Genomic DNA, 17,946 nt, shown 5'->3' with positions numbered 1-17,946 from the left:
CCCTGTGCACCCGGCTCCCCTCATACACCCCTACCGTCTCTCCGGAGCCTCCCCCTCCCATTTTCCACATTTGTTCTCCTGTGACTGGCTCTGGGTCCTTTGGAATATAAATCTATTCAGCTTTTCTAGGCTTCTCTCCTTTTTTCACTCCCCATGAGCCCCAGGAGCTGAGTAGATGAAACAGGTTTCTCTCGTGGGCAAGGCAGGGGAGGAGGTCACGATGCTTAAGAATCAGTGGCGTTTCCTGCCACTTTGCTTTTCCTGTGACACCTTATTCATTCTTCTTTTGAAGTCCCTACACTCATGGTGGCAGTAAGGACAGAAGCACCGAAGCTAATGTCACCCAAGCACTGTGCTGAGCTGTTGTGGGCTCGTCCCGTGTAATGCTGACCATCCACAGGCCGAGGCTGCTTGAGCCTTGTGTCAAGCTTGGTTTTTCCTGACTCCAAGCCTTTGCTTTTGTTTTGTTTTGTTTTTCTACCACACAGTCTTCATCTCCCTGGAGGTTTGATTATTATTTCTTTTTAAGTTCATCTATTGATTGAGAGAGAAAGAGAGAGAGAGCGCACATGAGCCAGGGAGGGGCAGAGAGAGAGAACGAGACAGAGAATCCCAAGCAGGCACCACACTGTCAGTGCAGAGCCTGACGCCGGGCTCCAACTCACAAACCAGGAGATCATGACCGGAGCCGAAATCAAGAGTCGGACGCTTAACCGACTGAGCCACCAGGTGCCCTTCCCTAGAAGTTTGATTGTATAAACAGGCGTTTCTCGGCGTGTTGACTTGAATTCCTCTTGACGTTGAACTTTTCGTTATTAAAGACAAGTATTTCTCTTGGTTTGCCTGAACTTTTGACTTCCTGGCCTGTGGTATGATGTTTGAGCTTTCCTGATGTGTTTGCCAACCCCACGATTTTTGAGACGAATAGCACAGTGAATGGAGGGTCTGCGTTACAAGAAATCACCCCCTTCAAATATGGTTATTACACACTGTGGGGTGCCCTTGCTGTCATTTTACTGGTGGATTCTATTAGAGAAGTTCTATCCACATCACGGGCCGTCATTTTATTGACTTTGCTTTCCAACTCCTAGCCCAGAGTTCCATGAATTTAAAGAAATACACTCTGAGTTAAAGAGAAAATAAAGAGATGGTCCTAGACTTGAAACTCACACTTTTAAGCATCATACTCCAGCGCCCTCCAAATGGGTGGGAAGCCCGTGTCTCTGTCATGTGAACCCCAAATACTGCAGATCGGATCCCTGGAAAGAAGCAGTATCCGAGAGGCAGTTCTGGTGAGGCTTCAACACCATACACTTGGATGCCATGGTTGTATAACGTTTTCCGTTGCATTCTAGTTTCGGAGTGACGCAATCATATTTCCCAAGTTGTATGTGAAACTCCAACTCCCATTTGTTGGGGGTTGTCATGGATAAATCCATCACTTGTAACTTTCGGGGCATGGTAAACAATCGACAAACTTACTTTTCCTCAAGTTCAGTAGTGGCTCTCTCATCGATTCCGAGAGACTGAGGCTTCAGACATCCCCTGTCTGCCAGTGCCGTTGGGTGATGGGGAGCAGGTGTGCAGAGCAGACCAGAGCTCAGGAGCTGGATTCTAGCTGCTCTTCAACAGCAGAAACCTTTCCACAGAGGCCACCTTCTAGAACCTTCTAGGACCTTCTAGGACCTTGGAGGCGTGAATGGGGCGAAGGCAGTGCTGCTCCCACCGATGTGTGTGTGTGTGTGTGTGTGTGTGTGTGTGTGTGTGTGTGTGGCGTTCCTCAGCCCCTCTTAGCTGGGAGGGAGGCCCCCAGGACGCCCTTTGAAAACCACACTCTAGACTCGGCTGTTGAGTGAAGCCTTGAACACCCGGACATTGTCCCTATTTCATCTCCGCAGTAAGAGTCAGGCAGGCCACGTAGGACCAGGGTGCCGGGAGAGGAACACCAATCACTTCCTTATCCAGGAAGGGGTTCAGAAACTGTGACGCGAGGGGGAAGAAACAGCCAAAGTTTCTCATCCGTATTCATTATGTGATTGTTGACTTTCCTTTCCTTTGATCTTTGATTGGTTATTTATCTCCGATTGGTGATGTTAGTGGGGACCGCTTCGGCAGTCCTGCCTGCCCCACAAAGCCCTTCTTCTTCACGCCCTTATTCTTGCAGTTATCATACCTGCCCCCTGTCTGCTAGTTTTCTTCTGAGAGATTGAAACAGGCCCCAAGTCAGCCATCGCCCACCCTCCCTCCCGTTTGCTCCTCTGGAGGGGAGGTCCACACCGGTTGTCTCCACCGGTGTCTACATGCTCTCTCAACCCGCATCGCCGAAACTGCATTGTTATGGCCACTGCTTATCCTGTTTATTAAGTGTATTTTGAAGACGGCACAAGCAATGTATTTACTTTTGGTAAATATAAAAAGTAAAAAAAATAAAACGAATGACTATCCTACCCTCCCCCCACGTTAGCATATAGTGATTAGCATTTCGGTGTATTTACTCCCGGGTGCCTTCTACACACCATCTGTAAGGCATTTACATTCCCTACGGAGGCAGATGCCTTTCCTGCAGGTGCTGAGCCGCCTTCATAAGGAGGCCAGGAGGGTGAAGGACCCACTCAAGGTCTGCGGCCTGGTGGTTCATCCGAGAGCCGGTCCGTGAAGCTGTGTCTCTTAACCACCAGGATTCCTCGCCGCCTGCTTTCTTTCTTTCTTTCTTTCTTTCTTTCTTTCTTTCTTTCTTTCTTTCTTCCCCCCTATTTGGAACAAATCATAATAATTTCTCCATGTCATTAAATTATACCCCCTTAATGGCACCACCCTGTTACTTTTTTTGGGTGGAATGTTCTAGTAATGGAAATTTAGGTTGTTTCTGATCGCCCTATTAGAAAGAACTCCGCGATCAACAGCTTTTCAGTACAACTTTTTGTGTTTCTGACTCTCCCTTTTATCTAGGGTCTCCAAAGCTGGTTCCCTGGGGTGACAGTATTTAAATGCCTTGCTACTTTACTGCCAAGTTGCTTTGAAGGCGGTAAAAGGGTTTTCACCCCACCCAGTCGTCTGGAATTGTCTGTCTCATCACCATCCTCCCACCATCAAATATTATCATCTGAAAACACCTCCTTGTGGAGTTTTACTGTTATGGGCCTTTTATGGCTTTTATGAGAAAGGAAGATTAGTCTGTTTTCACGTTTTTTAGCAATTTGTGCTCCCTCTTTGATGGATTTGGATTTCAGCCCTTAGCCCATTTTTTCTACTGGGTTTTCTATTGTCCGGCCTGGTGATACGAGCCTATTTTCCTTAGCACCAGGGCATGGGCTGGGTTCTCCCTGGTGTGACTTTTCTTCCTTCCTCCCCCCTGGCTGTCAGCCTATCCAGTTCACTCCCCCTTTCCCAGGGTTCCTGGGTGTGGGGGCCTTGGATACCCTCCTTTCACTCTCCAGGCTCTCCCCCCGGGTGTCTCTTCTGCCCTTTCCCTGTGGCCCTCTGCCCTGTAGCCCCTTCTGCTAATGCCTGGCTCCTCTCTCCCCCACGCCCTAACCCCTGACCCCGTTCAGGATGATCACCCAGAGCACCTGTGACATAAGATGTCGTGAAGAAAGTCTAAACTCATAATCAATCGACTTGAGCATCAGCTCGCCTCAGAAGAGCAGGTGGAAACAAATATCTCATGTAGGCGTTGGACGTGCCAGGACAGGGCCGCCCCCTGCACATCTTACGTGACTTGCCTGTGTCTTGTTTGACTGAAATGTGATTAAAAAGCAAAAATACACCTTTTCCCATTGCAGCAAAAAAAAAAAAAAAAAAAAAGCAGTTTTTCATTGCGGGGCAAATGAAATCATTTCTTGACCATTGGTGCCCTACTTAGAAGCAATTTGCTGTATGGGGATCACAGTAAATACCTTGCAGGATTGATCTGTGGTTTTACGATAATGTATGTAAAGTACCAATTAATACTCCGAGCCTCTCTTTCAAATGTCTGGGGAGAGAAGTAAAAGAAACGCTCATTGTTTTAAACAGCCTGTACCAGCTGTTCTGAGTGGGTTTCAAAGAAGCTTCCAGTCTCTGTGGGGTGGGAGCCTTTTGAGGCTGCCTGGGAGGGGCCGTTGGGCCCGAGACAGCAGGAACACCGGCTGGGCGGTGGGTCCAGACCTTTCCACACCCAGGGAAGGCTGTGCGAAAGCAGGAGGAGGATTTAGGGGTCAGCAGGGGGTGTTATTTATTCGTTTAAATTTTTCGCTCAATACATATTTGTACAGATCACCTCTGTGTGCCTTGCCGGGTCCTGGGCATATAATGCTGAACAAGACAGATCTGGTCCAGGAGCCAAACAGATCATTAAACGAATCAGGGGTTCCGGCAGCTGGGTGGGGAGTAGGGTGCTACAGGAGTCACCGGGGCGTGCCTCTGCCTGGGGGTCACACGACACCTCCCCACAGAAGTGGTGCAGACGTGAGGCCCCGAGGTTGAGCAGACAGACAGACAGACAGACAGAGAGGGTCTGCAGAAGAAGGCTCCAGACAGCGGGTGGGGCCCCGGGGGCAGTTGTGGGCTCCTGGAGAGGCTAGCGACCGGGGAGGAGGTGGGACTTGCCCCTGGATGTGGTGTGGCCATCATGGGTGGCAGCTTCGTGCCAGAGGAGGACACTCAGGGAGGCGGGGAAGGATGACGCTTTCGTTCTAGAAATGTGTTTACTGTGTCTGCCAGACAACACAGGGAAGTGGAGGGAGTAGCCGTGGGTGTTTTTGTCTGCAACCTGGGCTCCGGGTCTGAGGGAGGCCCTGAAGGTCTGATGAAGGGGTTTGGGAGTAAGGAGAGCAGGGGCGGCCCCGGGATCCTCCCCAAGGCGGCTGAGGCTTCTCGGTCCCCTGGGCTGACAGCCTGCTCCCAGGCCCGAGAGGGAATTGCCAGGTATCCCTGGTCCCCAAGTGCCGGCCCCGAGTCCCAGAGCCACCTTAGACACACAGGCCCTTGGCCCCTGCTACCACGGGGAGGATCAAGGCCAGGATCCTTCTCAAAGTCTGGCCGCCTCCTCTGGCTGACACAAGCCATTGTTACCGTTTGTTCTTTATGGTTTTACTACAAAGCCCCTAACTTGGAAGCAGCCACTGCGAACCTCCCAAGTGTGGTGGTCTGTGATGCGGGGCCCCGCCTCAGAGAGCAGCATCCAGGGGGGCCCTGCCCCAGGTGGGAGGGGCCGTGAAGACAGGAAGTCAAGCAGGTGCCAGAGGGGTGAGGGGGGGATGAGGCCAGAAGAGCAGGGCGGGGGTGCAGTGACCGGTGGGGGACCTGGGGCAGAGCAAGGGGCCCTCTGCAAAAGGGCCTGTGACAGGCTTTCCGTGAAGTCCTTTTGCTGTTTGCGACTCAAGCTAACCCCCCCTCCCCGCCCTGTTCTCCACAGAAAAGATGTCCTTCGAGGGTGCCAGGCTCAGCATGAGGAACAGAAGGAACGGCCTGCTGGACAGTACCCGGACCCTGTACTCCAGCACGTCCCGCAGCACGGACGTGTCCTACAGCGAAAGCGTGAGTCCAGGCGGTGCTGGGCCCTCTGAAGGCGTCGTTTTGGTCGTTATGTTATTTGGGGACCCATACTCCTTCTTTGAAAAGACCCTACCTCAATGTATAGTACGTTGTTCTGTGGGTTATGTTTTGTCAAACATGGAAGCATTTTCTCTTTTGTGCTGTTTTTGCAGCATTTTATTTTATTTTATTAAAAAAATTTTTTTTTCAACATTTATTTATTTTTGAGAGACAGAGAGAGACAGAGCATAAGCAGGGGAAGGGCAGAGAGAGAGGGAGACACAGGATCCGAAGCGGGCTCCAGGCTCCGAGCTGTCAGCACAGAGCCCGACGCCGGGCTCGAACTCACGAACCGCGAGATCGTGACCCGAGCCGAAGTCGGACGCTCAACCGACTGAGCCACCCAGGTGCCCCAACGGCATCCTTATTTTATTTTATTTTTTAAATGTTTATTTATTTTTGCGAGAAAGAGAGAGAGAGAGAGAGCTTGCACAAGCGCCAGTCAGGAAGGGGCAGAGAGAGAAGGGGACAGAGGATCCCAAGCGGGCTCTCTGCTGACAGCCTTGAGCCTGAGTTGGGGCTCAAACTCACAAACGGTGACATCATGACCTGAGTCTAAGTCGGACGCTCAGCCGACTGAGCCACCCAGATGCCCCTCCAGCGTCCTTATTTGAAAGGTGGTAACCTTAATAAGTTGCGAAAAGATGCCTTTGTTAATGGACGCTCTTGACATTTACGATGCTGCCCTGTTAACCCTCGTTTCATTCTTGGTGTTTCTGCTTCCAATCCTGTGGGCTCGCCAGAAACGACTCTCGAATCTAAGTCCTTCCTTTCAAGTCCACGGCTGCATCTCTGTTCGGTTCTCATTTGTTCTTGCAACAGCTTCTAGCTGGTGTCCGGGGCACCCGTGTCTCCCATTCTAACCCCGCGTCCACGCTGTCCTGAGGTCATAGGGACTCGCCAGTCCTTGCTTCCTGGGACCAGCAGGGGCCCTTCTGCGCTGTCCCCGGTGCTCCTGCTGGGGCAGGTTCCACTGGCTTCGTGCCCACCCTCCGGGCAGATCGAATGTGCTCGCTGGTCCGGAAATAAAGACGACACTGCAGTCTGATACCAACGGTCCCCCTGGACTGGGATGTTGGGAGTCAGGATGGTGGCTTGCTGTGGGAAAGAGGACGGAAGAGGGATGGGGAAGGGTGCTCCGGTGCCGGGCCCATCAGTGTGCGGGTCTGACCGGTGGTTACACGGGGCTGGCTTTGTGAGCTACCAGGGAGCTCTGAACGAACAAACAAGGGGGCAAAAACACCCACCCCCCGGGCCCCCGCGTATTTAAGGCAGTGCTGGCTCTCAGGCACTCCTCCTGCACTTGTCCATCCCCGACACAGAGCCCCCCCACGTCCCCTACGTTTTGCCCCTGGCCTCACCTTAGCCCTGGCCCTGCAGAAACAAATGGTGGGCGAAGGCGAGGGGGCCTGTCCCCCGGCCTCAGGCAATGAGAGACCTCCGGGGAAGGCGGGGAAGGCCGTTACCCATCTCACTCTGGGTTTGGATGGGGCTTTGATGCCTCTGGGGGATGGACCAAGGCTGACGGTGGGACAAGGCCACTCCATGGCTCCCAAGGGATTTCTGGACGGCTTTTCTGGTCACACCTTCAGCAGCGCTGGCAGCCCCCTGGGTAGGACTTCTGAGACCACCCAAGGACGCCTCAGTTCTAGAAAGCCCTGTTTGCGCCCCTCAAGAGCACACACTTTTGGGGGCACTCAGGTGGCTCAGTCGGTTAAGCAGCCAACTTCGCTCAGTTTGAGCCCCTTGTTGGACTCTGTGCCGACAGCTCAGAGCCTGGAGCCTGCTTCGGATCCTGTGTCTTCCTCTCTCTCTCTCTGTCTCTCAAAAGTAAATAAACAAACATTAAAAAAAAAAAAAGGAACACACCCTTCTGCAAAGTGCATTTTTAGCAACAGAGGGAATTTTTAGCGACAGAGCCGTGTTCACACCACTGACCCTCCACGACCACTGATTTCGCTGGCTTCTACATCTGTTGAATCTTCTTTGTTTGTGGTTAAGCAGATTTAGAATTAGTTAAGAGGTTAGAAAATATTATCAGGGAGGAAGGGCATCAAAGCCTTTCAAAAATTATGCATTCAGATGAGGGTAGGAATCATCGTTGCTTTCCGTATTCTTAGTGTCTGTGGACAAGAATGTGTAAGTGTAAATTTCCAGCTTAAGGAAGAGTAATAAAATGAACACTCTTGTGCCGGCCACCAGCTTAGGGAACAGAGTATCACCAGGACTTTGGAGGGCCCCCACCTGCCTCCCATGTTGTCCCCTGTCTCCTGCCAGAGGTGACTGCAATCCTGAATTTTCTATGACCCATTCCTTCCTTCCTATATATATATATATATATATCCCTAAACAATGTATTATTTACTTTTATCTGTTGTTGACATATATGAAATTCTACAAGTATTCATGGGGAAACTTGTTTTTTTCTTCCTCATTATATTTTCGAGATTCATCTGTGTCGATTCCTTTCACTGCCGTCCAACAATCCATTGTGTTCATCCGGCCTACGGGGAACATTTGGGTTTCTGCGTTTTGCTATTAGGAGCAATGCCACGTGAACATTTTGGGGTGTGTGAGCTGGGGCTCCCTGGGAAACGTGCTTAGGGTGAAGCTGGGTGGGTGAAGGGTGGACACCTCTCCATCATGAGGTCTGGTTTAAGACCCGGGGTTTGTGGGATAACTTTCGTTCGAAGGGCCGGGAAGAGGAGGCGTGTGGTCCCTGTTTCTCTGATGTCTCAGAAGGAAGGGGGGCCGGGAGCAAGGGGCCGACTGCTGGGCGCACCGTGGACTTCATGCCAAGAGGCTGCCTGTCCCCCCCATGCGTGCGCAGCTGGTGGCCGCCCCGCTGTCTGGGATGAGGAGTCACGGCTGGCTTTGGTGCCAGCAGCCTGACTTGGGAAGCCAGACTTGCACCACCTTGTCTGAGAACTGCACCTGCCAGCACCCTGCCCCCTGCACCCAAACCTGAGGGTTTGGACTGCCGGCCCCACCTCCCCAGGGCAAGACAGCCCCCCCCGAAGGCTGACCACCGTGGCCAGGCATTCTCAGCCTGTGGGCTCACGTTTCATGGGACAGACCTACCTCTCTCTCCAACCCGGGGCGCTTTCTAGGGGCGTGATTTGCTGGCCACGGTAGACCATTTTCCAGAGTGGTCGCGCCAATGTGCTCACCCACCCCTAGGGGGCGCGAGGCCCCACTGCCTTCCCCTTCATCACTCTCCGCGTCAGTTGCCTTTTTGATTTTTCCAACCTGGTTCCCCGGGGAAGTGAGAAGTCACGGTGGTTTCGCTTCACGTTCGCCTCATTACCGATGCCGGTGAGCCTCTCTTCACACGTGCACGGGTTATCCGTGCGTCCTTTTTTATTCGCTCTGTGCTCACATCTTTTGCCATTTTCCCCGTAGGTTGTCTGTCCTGTTGTTCGTGATTTGAAGTCCTTTATATATAGTCTCTCTACCAGTTGGGTATGTTGCAATTCTGTCCTTCCACTTGAAGAGTGTAGTGGTTTCTTCTTTTTAAAATTTTAAAAATTATTTATTTATTTAATGTTTATTAAAAAACTTTTTTTTAATTTTATTTTTTATTTTTTAAAATTTACATCCAAATTAGGTGCAACAATGATTTCAGGAGTGGATTCCTTAGTGCCCCTCCCCCATTTAGCCCATCCCCCCCTCCCACAACCCCTCTTGTAACCCTCAGTTTGTTCTGCATATTTATGAGTCTCTTCTGCTTTGTCCCCCTCCCTGTTTTTATATTATTTTTGCTTCCCTTCCCTTAGGTTCGTCTGTTTTGCCTCTTAAAGTCCTCATAGGAGTGAAGTCATATGATATTTATCTTTCTCTGACTAATTTCACTTAGCATAATACCCTCCAGTTCCATCCACGTAGGTGCCAATGGCAAGATTTTGTTCTTTTTGATTGCCGAGTAATACTCCATTGTATCTATATTCCACATCTTCTTTATCCATTCATCCATCAGTGGACATTTGGGTTCTTTCCATCCTTTGGCTATTGTGGATAGTGCTGCTCTAAACATGGGGGTGCATGTGTCCCTTCGAAACAGCACACCTGTATCCCTTGGATAAATGCCTAGTAGTGCAATTGCTGGGTCGTAGGGTAGTTCTATTTTTATTTATTTATTTATTTTTTTTGAGGAACCTCCATACTGTTTTCCAGAGTGGCTGCACCAGCTTGCATTCCCATAAAAAAAAATTTTTTTTAATGTTTATTCTTGAGAGAGAGAGAGAGAGACAGAGTGTGAATGGGGAAGGGGCAGAAAGAGGCAGACAGTGAATCCAAAGTGCTGAGCCATCAGCACAGAGCCCGACGCAGGGCTCGGGCTCAGGAACCACGAGATCACGACCCGAGCCGAAGTCGGACGCTTCACCGACTGAGCCACCCACTGAGCCACCGACTGTGCCCCAGAAGTACAGTGTTTTCCAATGTATTTTTCATCTCTTTCCATATAGTTTGCTTTCCCATCTGAAGGGAAGCTTTGGGTGTATAAAAAATTGTGGTTGTTTCTCAGAATGAGGTTCCGGATATGCCTTACCACCTTGCCCATGGGGGAGAAAATACAAGCCCAGAAGGAATCTCTGAAATAGGTCTTCTTTAGAAAAGCAAGTGTAAGAGGACAGAGAATCTGCTTTGATACATTATTTATGGTAAACTATCAACAAATACATACATTCCCTCGGTAGTCCTAGAGACGGGAAAACATAATTTGTATGTGTATCATGACAGTTATTACAAGATAACTCCAAGTTGACTTTTAGAAAAATTCGCATTTATATAAAATTAAATTTATAAAATTTAAATGTATGCCTCTTTTAAAAACCGTCGTGTACTCTAAGAGCATGGATGGACGCTGGGTGCTATGAATACGTGGTAAATTCTTAAAGCCTTTGAAGTAGGTTTAGATCATCTTTCGTATTTCTTAATAACAGCAGTGTGTTCGAATAAATTAGTGATATGCTGTCCAACGTTCTTTCTCCAAAGGACTTGGTGAATTTTATTCAAGCAAATTTTAAGAAACGGGAATGTGTCTTCTTTACCAAAGATTCCAAAGCCACGTAAGTATCTATTTCCCCTCCGTTTTTGCTTCCGGGTTGGAAAATAAATTATTAACAACCATTACAACAAACAAACAAATGCTCACTAGTTCATTATTAAAGTTGTTTTCATCTTGCGATTCTCAGAAATGGTGCGCGAGCAGGAAGAATTTGGCAAGTAGCTCGGACTTGGTCCCTCGAGCGGGTCCCCAGGGTGGTAGCATTTCGTTTTGTATTTTTAGCTTTGGCAATAGTTGGTAGAGGCTCTAAGAGAGGCTGTCGCCCCCTTCGGTGTTCCCATGAGCCTGGGAGCCCACCTGAGTGGCCGCAGCAATGAAGGCTGTTGTGTTGTAGCTGTTGGCAGGTGACCCCGGGCACGAGCACACGTGGCCATCCGATCGACTCCTCCGTGAGGCTGTTGATGTAGGGCCTTCCCATCCAATCGGGGGTTCATCCGCTCCGAGTCTCGAGTGTTTTGTACCATCAAGGCTGGGTTTCCAAACACGGGGAGCAGCCCCCAGCGGCTCTGAATGCAGGAGGAGGTCCTCGATGAATGTTAGTTAATGAGGGAGGGAGTGAATGAGCGGACCCCTGATCTTTCCCATAGAAGATGTGCCCGGACCCAAAGAGACATTTTTCGTGCCGCCCACCTCTCATCCTGTCCCTCTGCCTTTCCTCTGTTGCCCGCTGCTGAGAGAAGAAAGAATCTAACTCTTCATTGGTTAGATAGTTGCTGCTGTCGTTTATAATTAAAGCACTGACCTTCTGCGGAACAGAATCAGCGAACTGAGGAAGGATGTAAGAACAAGTAAAAAGCAGGTTCGTTGGAACCAGCCCCGCATCCCACCTTGGCTCGGCTGCCTGCTCACCGCGTGACCTTGAGCCAATTATCCTTTTTTTCTGCACCGAGTTCTCTGATGCTAAAACGCTAGCAAAGAATTCCTCATGGGTTGTGGTAAGGATTCAATGCTGTGACGCATAAAGGATTCAATGCTGTGATGCCTCAGGGCATAAAAGGTTCTTCATAAATGTGTTTTCTTGCTTCGTGTGAGTGAGAAAAGGAACATCAGAAAAACTAAGAATCTCTGTTTTGCCACTGGTGAAAACATATTCCTCGTGAGTCATTTTGATGGGGTGTAAACCTCATGAGTCAGCTCTTTATTCCCTGAATGTTTCAATGAAAGATTTTGCTGTTAATATATTTGTTTGATGGGTAGAAAATACGATTTGGATTCATTCATTCACTCAACAAATATTTATTGGGAACCTGCTATATCGCAAGGACTTAACATACTTGATCGCTAATTCTACAACCCCCCCCCCCACCCCTTCAAGGTGGCTGCTATCATTTGACAGACAAGGCACATGAGCCCCGAGAGTTCAGTATTTTGCCCAAGGTCCTATGGCCAGTGGGAGATGGATGAAGGACTGAACCCAGGTTTTCTGATTCCTAGCTTGTGTGTTCTTTTTATCCCCTGCTCCCACCCTTTCTAAGAACGACACTGGCTCAGACAGACTGTATTCCTCAACAGTTTCTTAGGTGCAGAAGTCCAGTCTAATTGGCTTAAGTCAAAGGGATAGTAATGGGACCTTTCGGCTGAAAAGCACAGCCAGAGCCCGAGCTTAATAGCACCAAGACTCTGTCTCTTTTCCACCTGTCGTTTCTATTGTCCTCTGGGGGAGCAGCCTCTTAACAAATGGTGTCAAAACGATCACCATATGTCACAGGTTATCAGCTTACCATTTTGCCAGTGGGGGAAAGAGGGCCTCATTCTTAGCAATTCCACCAAAAATTCTGGACTGATGTCCATGGTTCCTTTTGCCCTGGCTTGGGCCATGTGCCCACCTCTAAACTCATCCCTGGGGCTGGGGAATGGGATGTGTTGATGGGCCAGGCTTGGGTATCGTGTCCACATGGACCCAGGGTGGAGAGGGATGGTTCTTCAAAGGAAGATCAGGGTGTTCCTACCAGCAGACCAGGAAATGGATGTCACACGGAGAAACCTGTAGTTGCCTACGTTAGAGTGCTTGGTGACAGCTTGAATCTTGCAGGAAACGAAGGGGAGCAGTCCCCACCTTCAGCAACACAAGCTGAAGACCAGAACGCCTCAGGGTATTCTGATTCCCTTCTCCTAAGGGCACAAGGTTGTAGACCGAGGTCAAGACCTTAGACTCTTTGAACTTCCCCATCTCTCCATAGATGGTGGGAATACTCTGTGTCATCCAAAGTACCCATCGGACAGGGAAATCAAATGAAGGGACTATTGATATTGATACCCTGAATTTGCTTGCTTCCCCCTCAAACTAACACAGGCTGTCCAAGTCTCCCCAGAGAATTCCTGGGGTTGCTCGTATGTGCTATGCCCAGACTAGTCAAGTCTCTCCACTTTCTTGACTAGTCACTGGAGAGTGAGCCCCAACCTTTGCACCCACTGCTGAGGACCCTCTGAAATGTTGCTGCCCCGCTTCCGGGTTGCCTCCTGGCACTTCCGAGACTGTGAGACCCCGATCTGGGTTTGTTCTCTTCAGTTCGCATTGCCTTGGCCATGCTGCATTCTAGGTAGAAGTAAGGAGAACTCTACCTTCTCTGTAGCTGCTCTGTGCAATGGAAATTTCCGCCACGATAGAAATGCCCTATTATCTGCACTGCCCAATGCGGTAGTCACTAGCCACAGGTGGCTATTGAGCATTTGAAATGTGGCTAGTACGGTCAAAGAATTGAATTTCTTTAGTTTTGATCTGAATTAATTTAAACATAAAATTACATCGCCGCGCATGGCTAATGGCTGCCTTATTGACCGAGTCGCTCTATAGGTTTCAGACTTGGTCCTAGAGGTAGAACTAGGGTCCTGATGTTCTCCCATCTGCCCCACACCCCCTCTCCGTCACCCCTATCCCTCCTGCAGGTATCTGTGCTCCTAATGCCTTTCTGGCCTCCTCTCCATTTGTAAACCAACTCATGCAAATTCCTGTGTAGAGGACTACCAGCCTGCAGACCATCAAAATGGAGCCAGACAACTCTCTCAGCCAAGGTCACCTGAGGCACACACCTCCCCATAGAAGGGAAAAGGGCTTAAGAGTCTGTCTTCAGCTGTAGCCAGGACAGGTGAGGCAGGGACTTCTCCCCACCCCCCCATCCTGCACTGACCTTCGGTGGGTGTGGACAGACCCCAACAGATAGCAAGATGGTAACAGCTAAAGGGAAAGGAGAGGAAGTCAACTTGGACCCTAGTGGGGAGGACTCTGAGACCACCGGGGGGCAGCCTTGACTCAGGAAGTGCCCTGGGACTTAGTAAGAAAAGCACCGAGGAAACCGGGGTCAATTCACTTTTTTTTTGGCCCGACTGCGTGATGCCCAGAGAACTGTTCCAAACTGTTCCAAGGCACCATTGCTGCGTGACTTTGGATCCAGGCTTTACTTCGATTTTTACAGCCCAAGAAAATACTGAAAGTCTGGCATATATTTTGAGCACAGATAATTTCCATCCTCTACCGTAAGGAAGACTTTCAGTTACAAGGAACTCACGCCAGCTTAACCTAAAAGGGTTGGTTTACCGTTGGAAACAGTCATGTCACCCCGAACCCAAGGAAAGGCTTGTCTCAATCCGACCGCGTGGATGGGGTTGAGGAACAGGGACAGCTTCGCTGGGGTCCACATCACATGCACACTCTCCAGCAGGGACCGCACTGAAGTATCACCATTAGGAGGTGGAGCAGCGTGGGAAGATTCCTGCTGGGATGCATCTGTTCCTCATTAGGGACGGTCTTTGTTGTGTGGCTTTGGCAGTTACCCTGGGCTCCCCGTAGTTCAGGAAGGTCTCCATTAGCAGAGTGACTCATTTCAGGTCACATGGTTGAGGCCAATTGCTTCCCGGTAGTAGGATCTTGGTCCCTATTAGAATCTGTCTGCTTCTGGAGCGATCGTAAAACCTCCTCCCCAAACTGGTTTCTGCTCCATCGAACTTTTAGAAGGTGTCACAGAAAAACAAGACCACTGTTGTCATTTTGTACAATTGAGATGGGATCTACTGCCACAGAGTGTTTTTAGAATTATTTCTACATTTTGCCATCTGTTAAATAAAGTCATCAGTGAGGAAGACCTTGATAATATTGCCCGTCCTCCTGTGACAGCCATGTGACAGTTGTGTATGCTTAAGCCCATCTTCCAGAAGGCAAAAAATACCTAGTTTACAAAAATCACTGAAGAATGATTAAGATACAAATGATTTACAGGAGACTAATCAATGTATCCATTTACTCATTTATTCCTTCATCGTTTGGAGGATATTTGCCGGATGCCCTTATGTGCCAAGAAAGAGAGTATAAAATAAACCCTAACAGGTTTTCTCAGGCTTGTATACCTTTATTTGACCCAGCCTGCCCAGGGAATCCTTGCTTCAGAGTCACTATGTATGGTTGCCCAGGTTGTGCACTGCACAAATGTGCTAGGCGTCACAGGCTCGTGTCTGCCAGAGGGGCATCTTTTCTAGCAGGTTGGTGATTAGGGTGACTGCATACTTTGAGACTTGGAACACTGATAGGACGATGGAGGCTCTGACCCTCCCAGGGCTTGAACAGCAGATATAAAGTGGCATTTTCCTGGGCAGATCGGGACATTTGGTCTCTCACTGGTGGTGGCTCTGTCTTGCTCCATTATCCCTTTCTTCCCCTCTCTGGAGAAGGAGAGCTCTGCCCCTCTGGCTTATTTCAGTGGCCAAACATGGGTCTCCCTTTGCCAGTCTCCAGCCTCTTGGGACAGAACTCTGTCCTGCTTCTCCACTGGTCGTGGCTCCTTTGAATTCCCAGCGCCCTCCCGAATCTTGTCCAAAGACTGATGGGAGAAAGAATAGGGGCAGCCCAGTGGGTGGGGCAGGAGAAGGGTGAGCGGTGCCTCACTGGGGAGCGTTGCTTTGGCCGCGTTGACATTTTTGTCGTGGTGGTCAGGCCGCCACATAGCCCCGGCTAGAGGAGCGAAGTAGTCATCGCATTTGTTTATAGATTTTATTTTAACTGCTTTTTTCTTCTTTTTCTGGTGTCACCACGTCTGCTATTCCTTGATTTGCTCTTATGGCCCCGCCACAGCCTGAAGGTCCCTCGACAGAGTGTGCGCCACTGTTTCCGACCCTCTCGAGCAAGGGGGGGAGAAGGACTGTGCTGGAGTAGAGGAGGGGTCCGCTTATTCTGTGCCGCCCCTCACAGCCAGGCTGGCTGTTCCCGAGAGGTCCCCCAGACGGGAGAGCAGGCTTCCCATCCCGTGATTCCCTGGGTGCAGTGAGCTCGACCCAGGCCTGACTCAGGGCGGACTTTCAATCCTTTACCTCTTACTGCCTATTTTTTTCATCCTCCTCCAACTTTGTATGGTCACACGTGTCACTGAGCAAACACGTACATGTTAGTTCCCTTGCACTTTTCATGGGAAGCAATAGTGTTCATGTGTTGCTCAGCTTGTCCTTGTCCAGCCCAAGTGTGGAAAGTCTCCCAAGCAGGTGACGTCCAGTGTAGACGGGATGGTCTCTCTAAACTCTGGGTCGCTTTGAGCCCCGGCCAGGGGCCCCCTGCCTCCCGGGAGAAGGGCTCACCTCACCTCGGAAAGTCTGGTGCTGCCTCAGAGGCCCGCCTCAGAGCTCCCGCGCGTTGTGAACCACGCAGGAAGGTCAGTCGTGGTCTTCAGACTTCCGAGGCTTAATCCTGTAATAACCTCATGGCTGTTTATGCAGAGACAACTCCCTGAGGGCACTCCTCTACCCTAGCTCGCGATCTGGAGCCCGCTTTTTGGTGGATGGATAGCAGACGACAGGACTAAGCCACCAAGATGGTTTGTAAACAGTCACCCGAGATGATGACTATAGTCTGGAAATGAGACTCGATGGTCAGATCTCTTTGTGCGTTTATTTAAGCTAATCTTGTGCGGTTTCCTCTAAAAACATGATGAACCCCGTCGAGGAGGCTTAACGAGATCTGTTCCTTCCTCTCGGTATCATTCCGCTCAGGGAAAACGTGTGTAAGTGTGGCTACGCCCAGAGCCAGCACGTGGAAGGCACCCAGATCAACCCAAATGAGAAATGGAATTACAAGAAACACACCAAGGAATTTCCAACGGACGCCTTTGGGGATATTCAGTTTGAGACTCTGGGGAAGAAAGGGAAGGTAAGAGACGGTTCTCTGCTTTAGCTGATTCATATACTAACACAACCAGGGAGGCACCTGGTAACCTTGTAACACAATCCTTGGAGGTACCTTGAATTGTCTAACAGTGTGGAGGCAGGAGGGGACGGGCAGTCAATCCCGAAACGATTGCAGGAAAAGATAAACCTTGTGAAAGTCAAAAAGCCGTGATCACATTATATGCGACTGGAAAACTCAGCGGGTGACCGGCTGTCCCTCAGAGGCCCTTCCCCAGGGCACACGGCAGGCGACCTCGGAACATCCACGTGGACCCCCCGCTGCTGCTGAAGGCCGGTGACCATTTTTGGGAGTTGTCTCGTTTAGTTTAGCGCGTGGCATTCTTGAGAAGACATATGGCCCCGAATAGGGTGCCCTGTCCCTCTACACACCCACATGTCAGGCTCTTACAGGGGTGTCACCGCAAGGTTTGAGGCCGGAAAGTGGTACCCTGGGTCTTCTGTGTCCATGGCAGTACCCTCCGTAGGCAGCCTGGAGCCTGGGTCTGGATGCCTCAACCCCCCTCCCCACCCCAGCCCCGTGGTCGCAGCCCCAGAAGGTGACCCACACTGCTGTCTCTCCCAGGGCCCCTGCTCCAGGATGGGTCACTGCCAGCTCTCGTGTGCGCACGGCTGGCTCCCCTGTGTCAGTCTTGGGCCGTGGTCTGCAGTCAGCCCTAGTGCTGGAAGATTCCCTAACATGTAAACCCCACGTGCTCTGCTTCAGACGCTTCACAGGCGCCCCACAGCTTGTGGGATAAATTCCCAGGTTCTCCAGCCGGCCCGGGGGGCCCTCGGTGGCGCCCCCATCCCCTAGGCACCCCCCCCCCCCGCCTCCCCGCCTAGTGCTTTTCTTACACTTCCCCGCGGGGCCCCCTTAGCTGCCTCGCCCCTCCCCACAGGAGCAGGTGGCTGTGGCGACAGGTGCGCTGACCCTGCCGCCTTCCCCCTTCCCCGCAGTATATCCGGTTGTCCTGCGACACGGACGCGGAGACCCTCTATGAGCTGCTGACCCAGCACTGGCACCTGAAAACGCCCAACCTTGTCATTTCCGTGACCGGAGGCGCCAAGAACTTCGCCTTGAAGCCGCGCATGCGCAAGATCTTCAGCCGCCTCATCTACATCGCGCAGTCGAAAGGTGCGGGGTCCCCGCGCGGGGACGG

At 50.6% G+C, this 17,946-nt stretch overlaps 1 protein-coding gene across 1 annotated transcript in view; it reads left to right on the top strand.

Moving 5' to 3' along the window:
- Nucleotides 1–17,946, top strand: part of LOC128772529 (transient receptor potential cation channel subfamily M member 8-like) — a 39,051-nt gene that overhangs the window by 7,237 nt on the left and 13,868 nt on the right. The window contains exons 2-5 of the mRNA XM_053888558.1: nt 5,396–5,517; nt 10,570–10,643; nt 16,613–16,769; nt 17,744–17,921. Of these exons, the coding sequence (XP_053744533.1) occupies nt 5,401–5,517; nt 10,570–10,643; nt 16,613–16,769; nt 17,744–17,921 (526 nt within the window). The 5' untranslated portion in view covers nt 5,396–5,400. The remainder of the gene's footprint in view (nt 1–5,395; nt 5,518–10,569; nt 10,644–16,612; nt 16,770–17,743; nt 17,922–17,946) is intronic.

Source organism: Panthera pardus, unplaced genomic scaffold (assembly GCF_024362965.1).
Source record: "Panthera pardus isolate Hobbes unplaced genomic scaffold, ASM2436296v1 HiC_scaffold_10, whole genome shotgun sequence".
NCBI classification, from domain to species: domain Eukaryota; kingdom Metazoa; phylum Chordata; class Mammalia; order Carnivora; family Felidae; genus Panthera; species Panthera pardus.
This window is presented reverse-complemented; position numbering and strand designations above follow the sequence as displayed.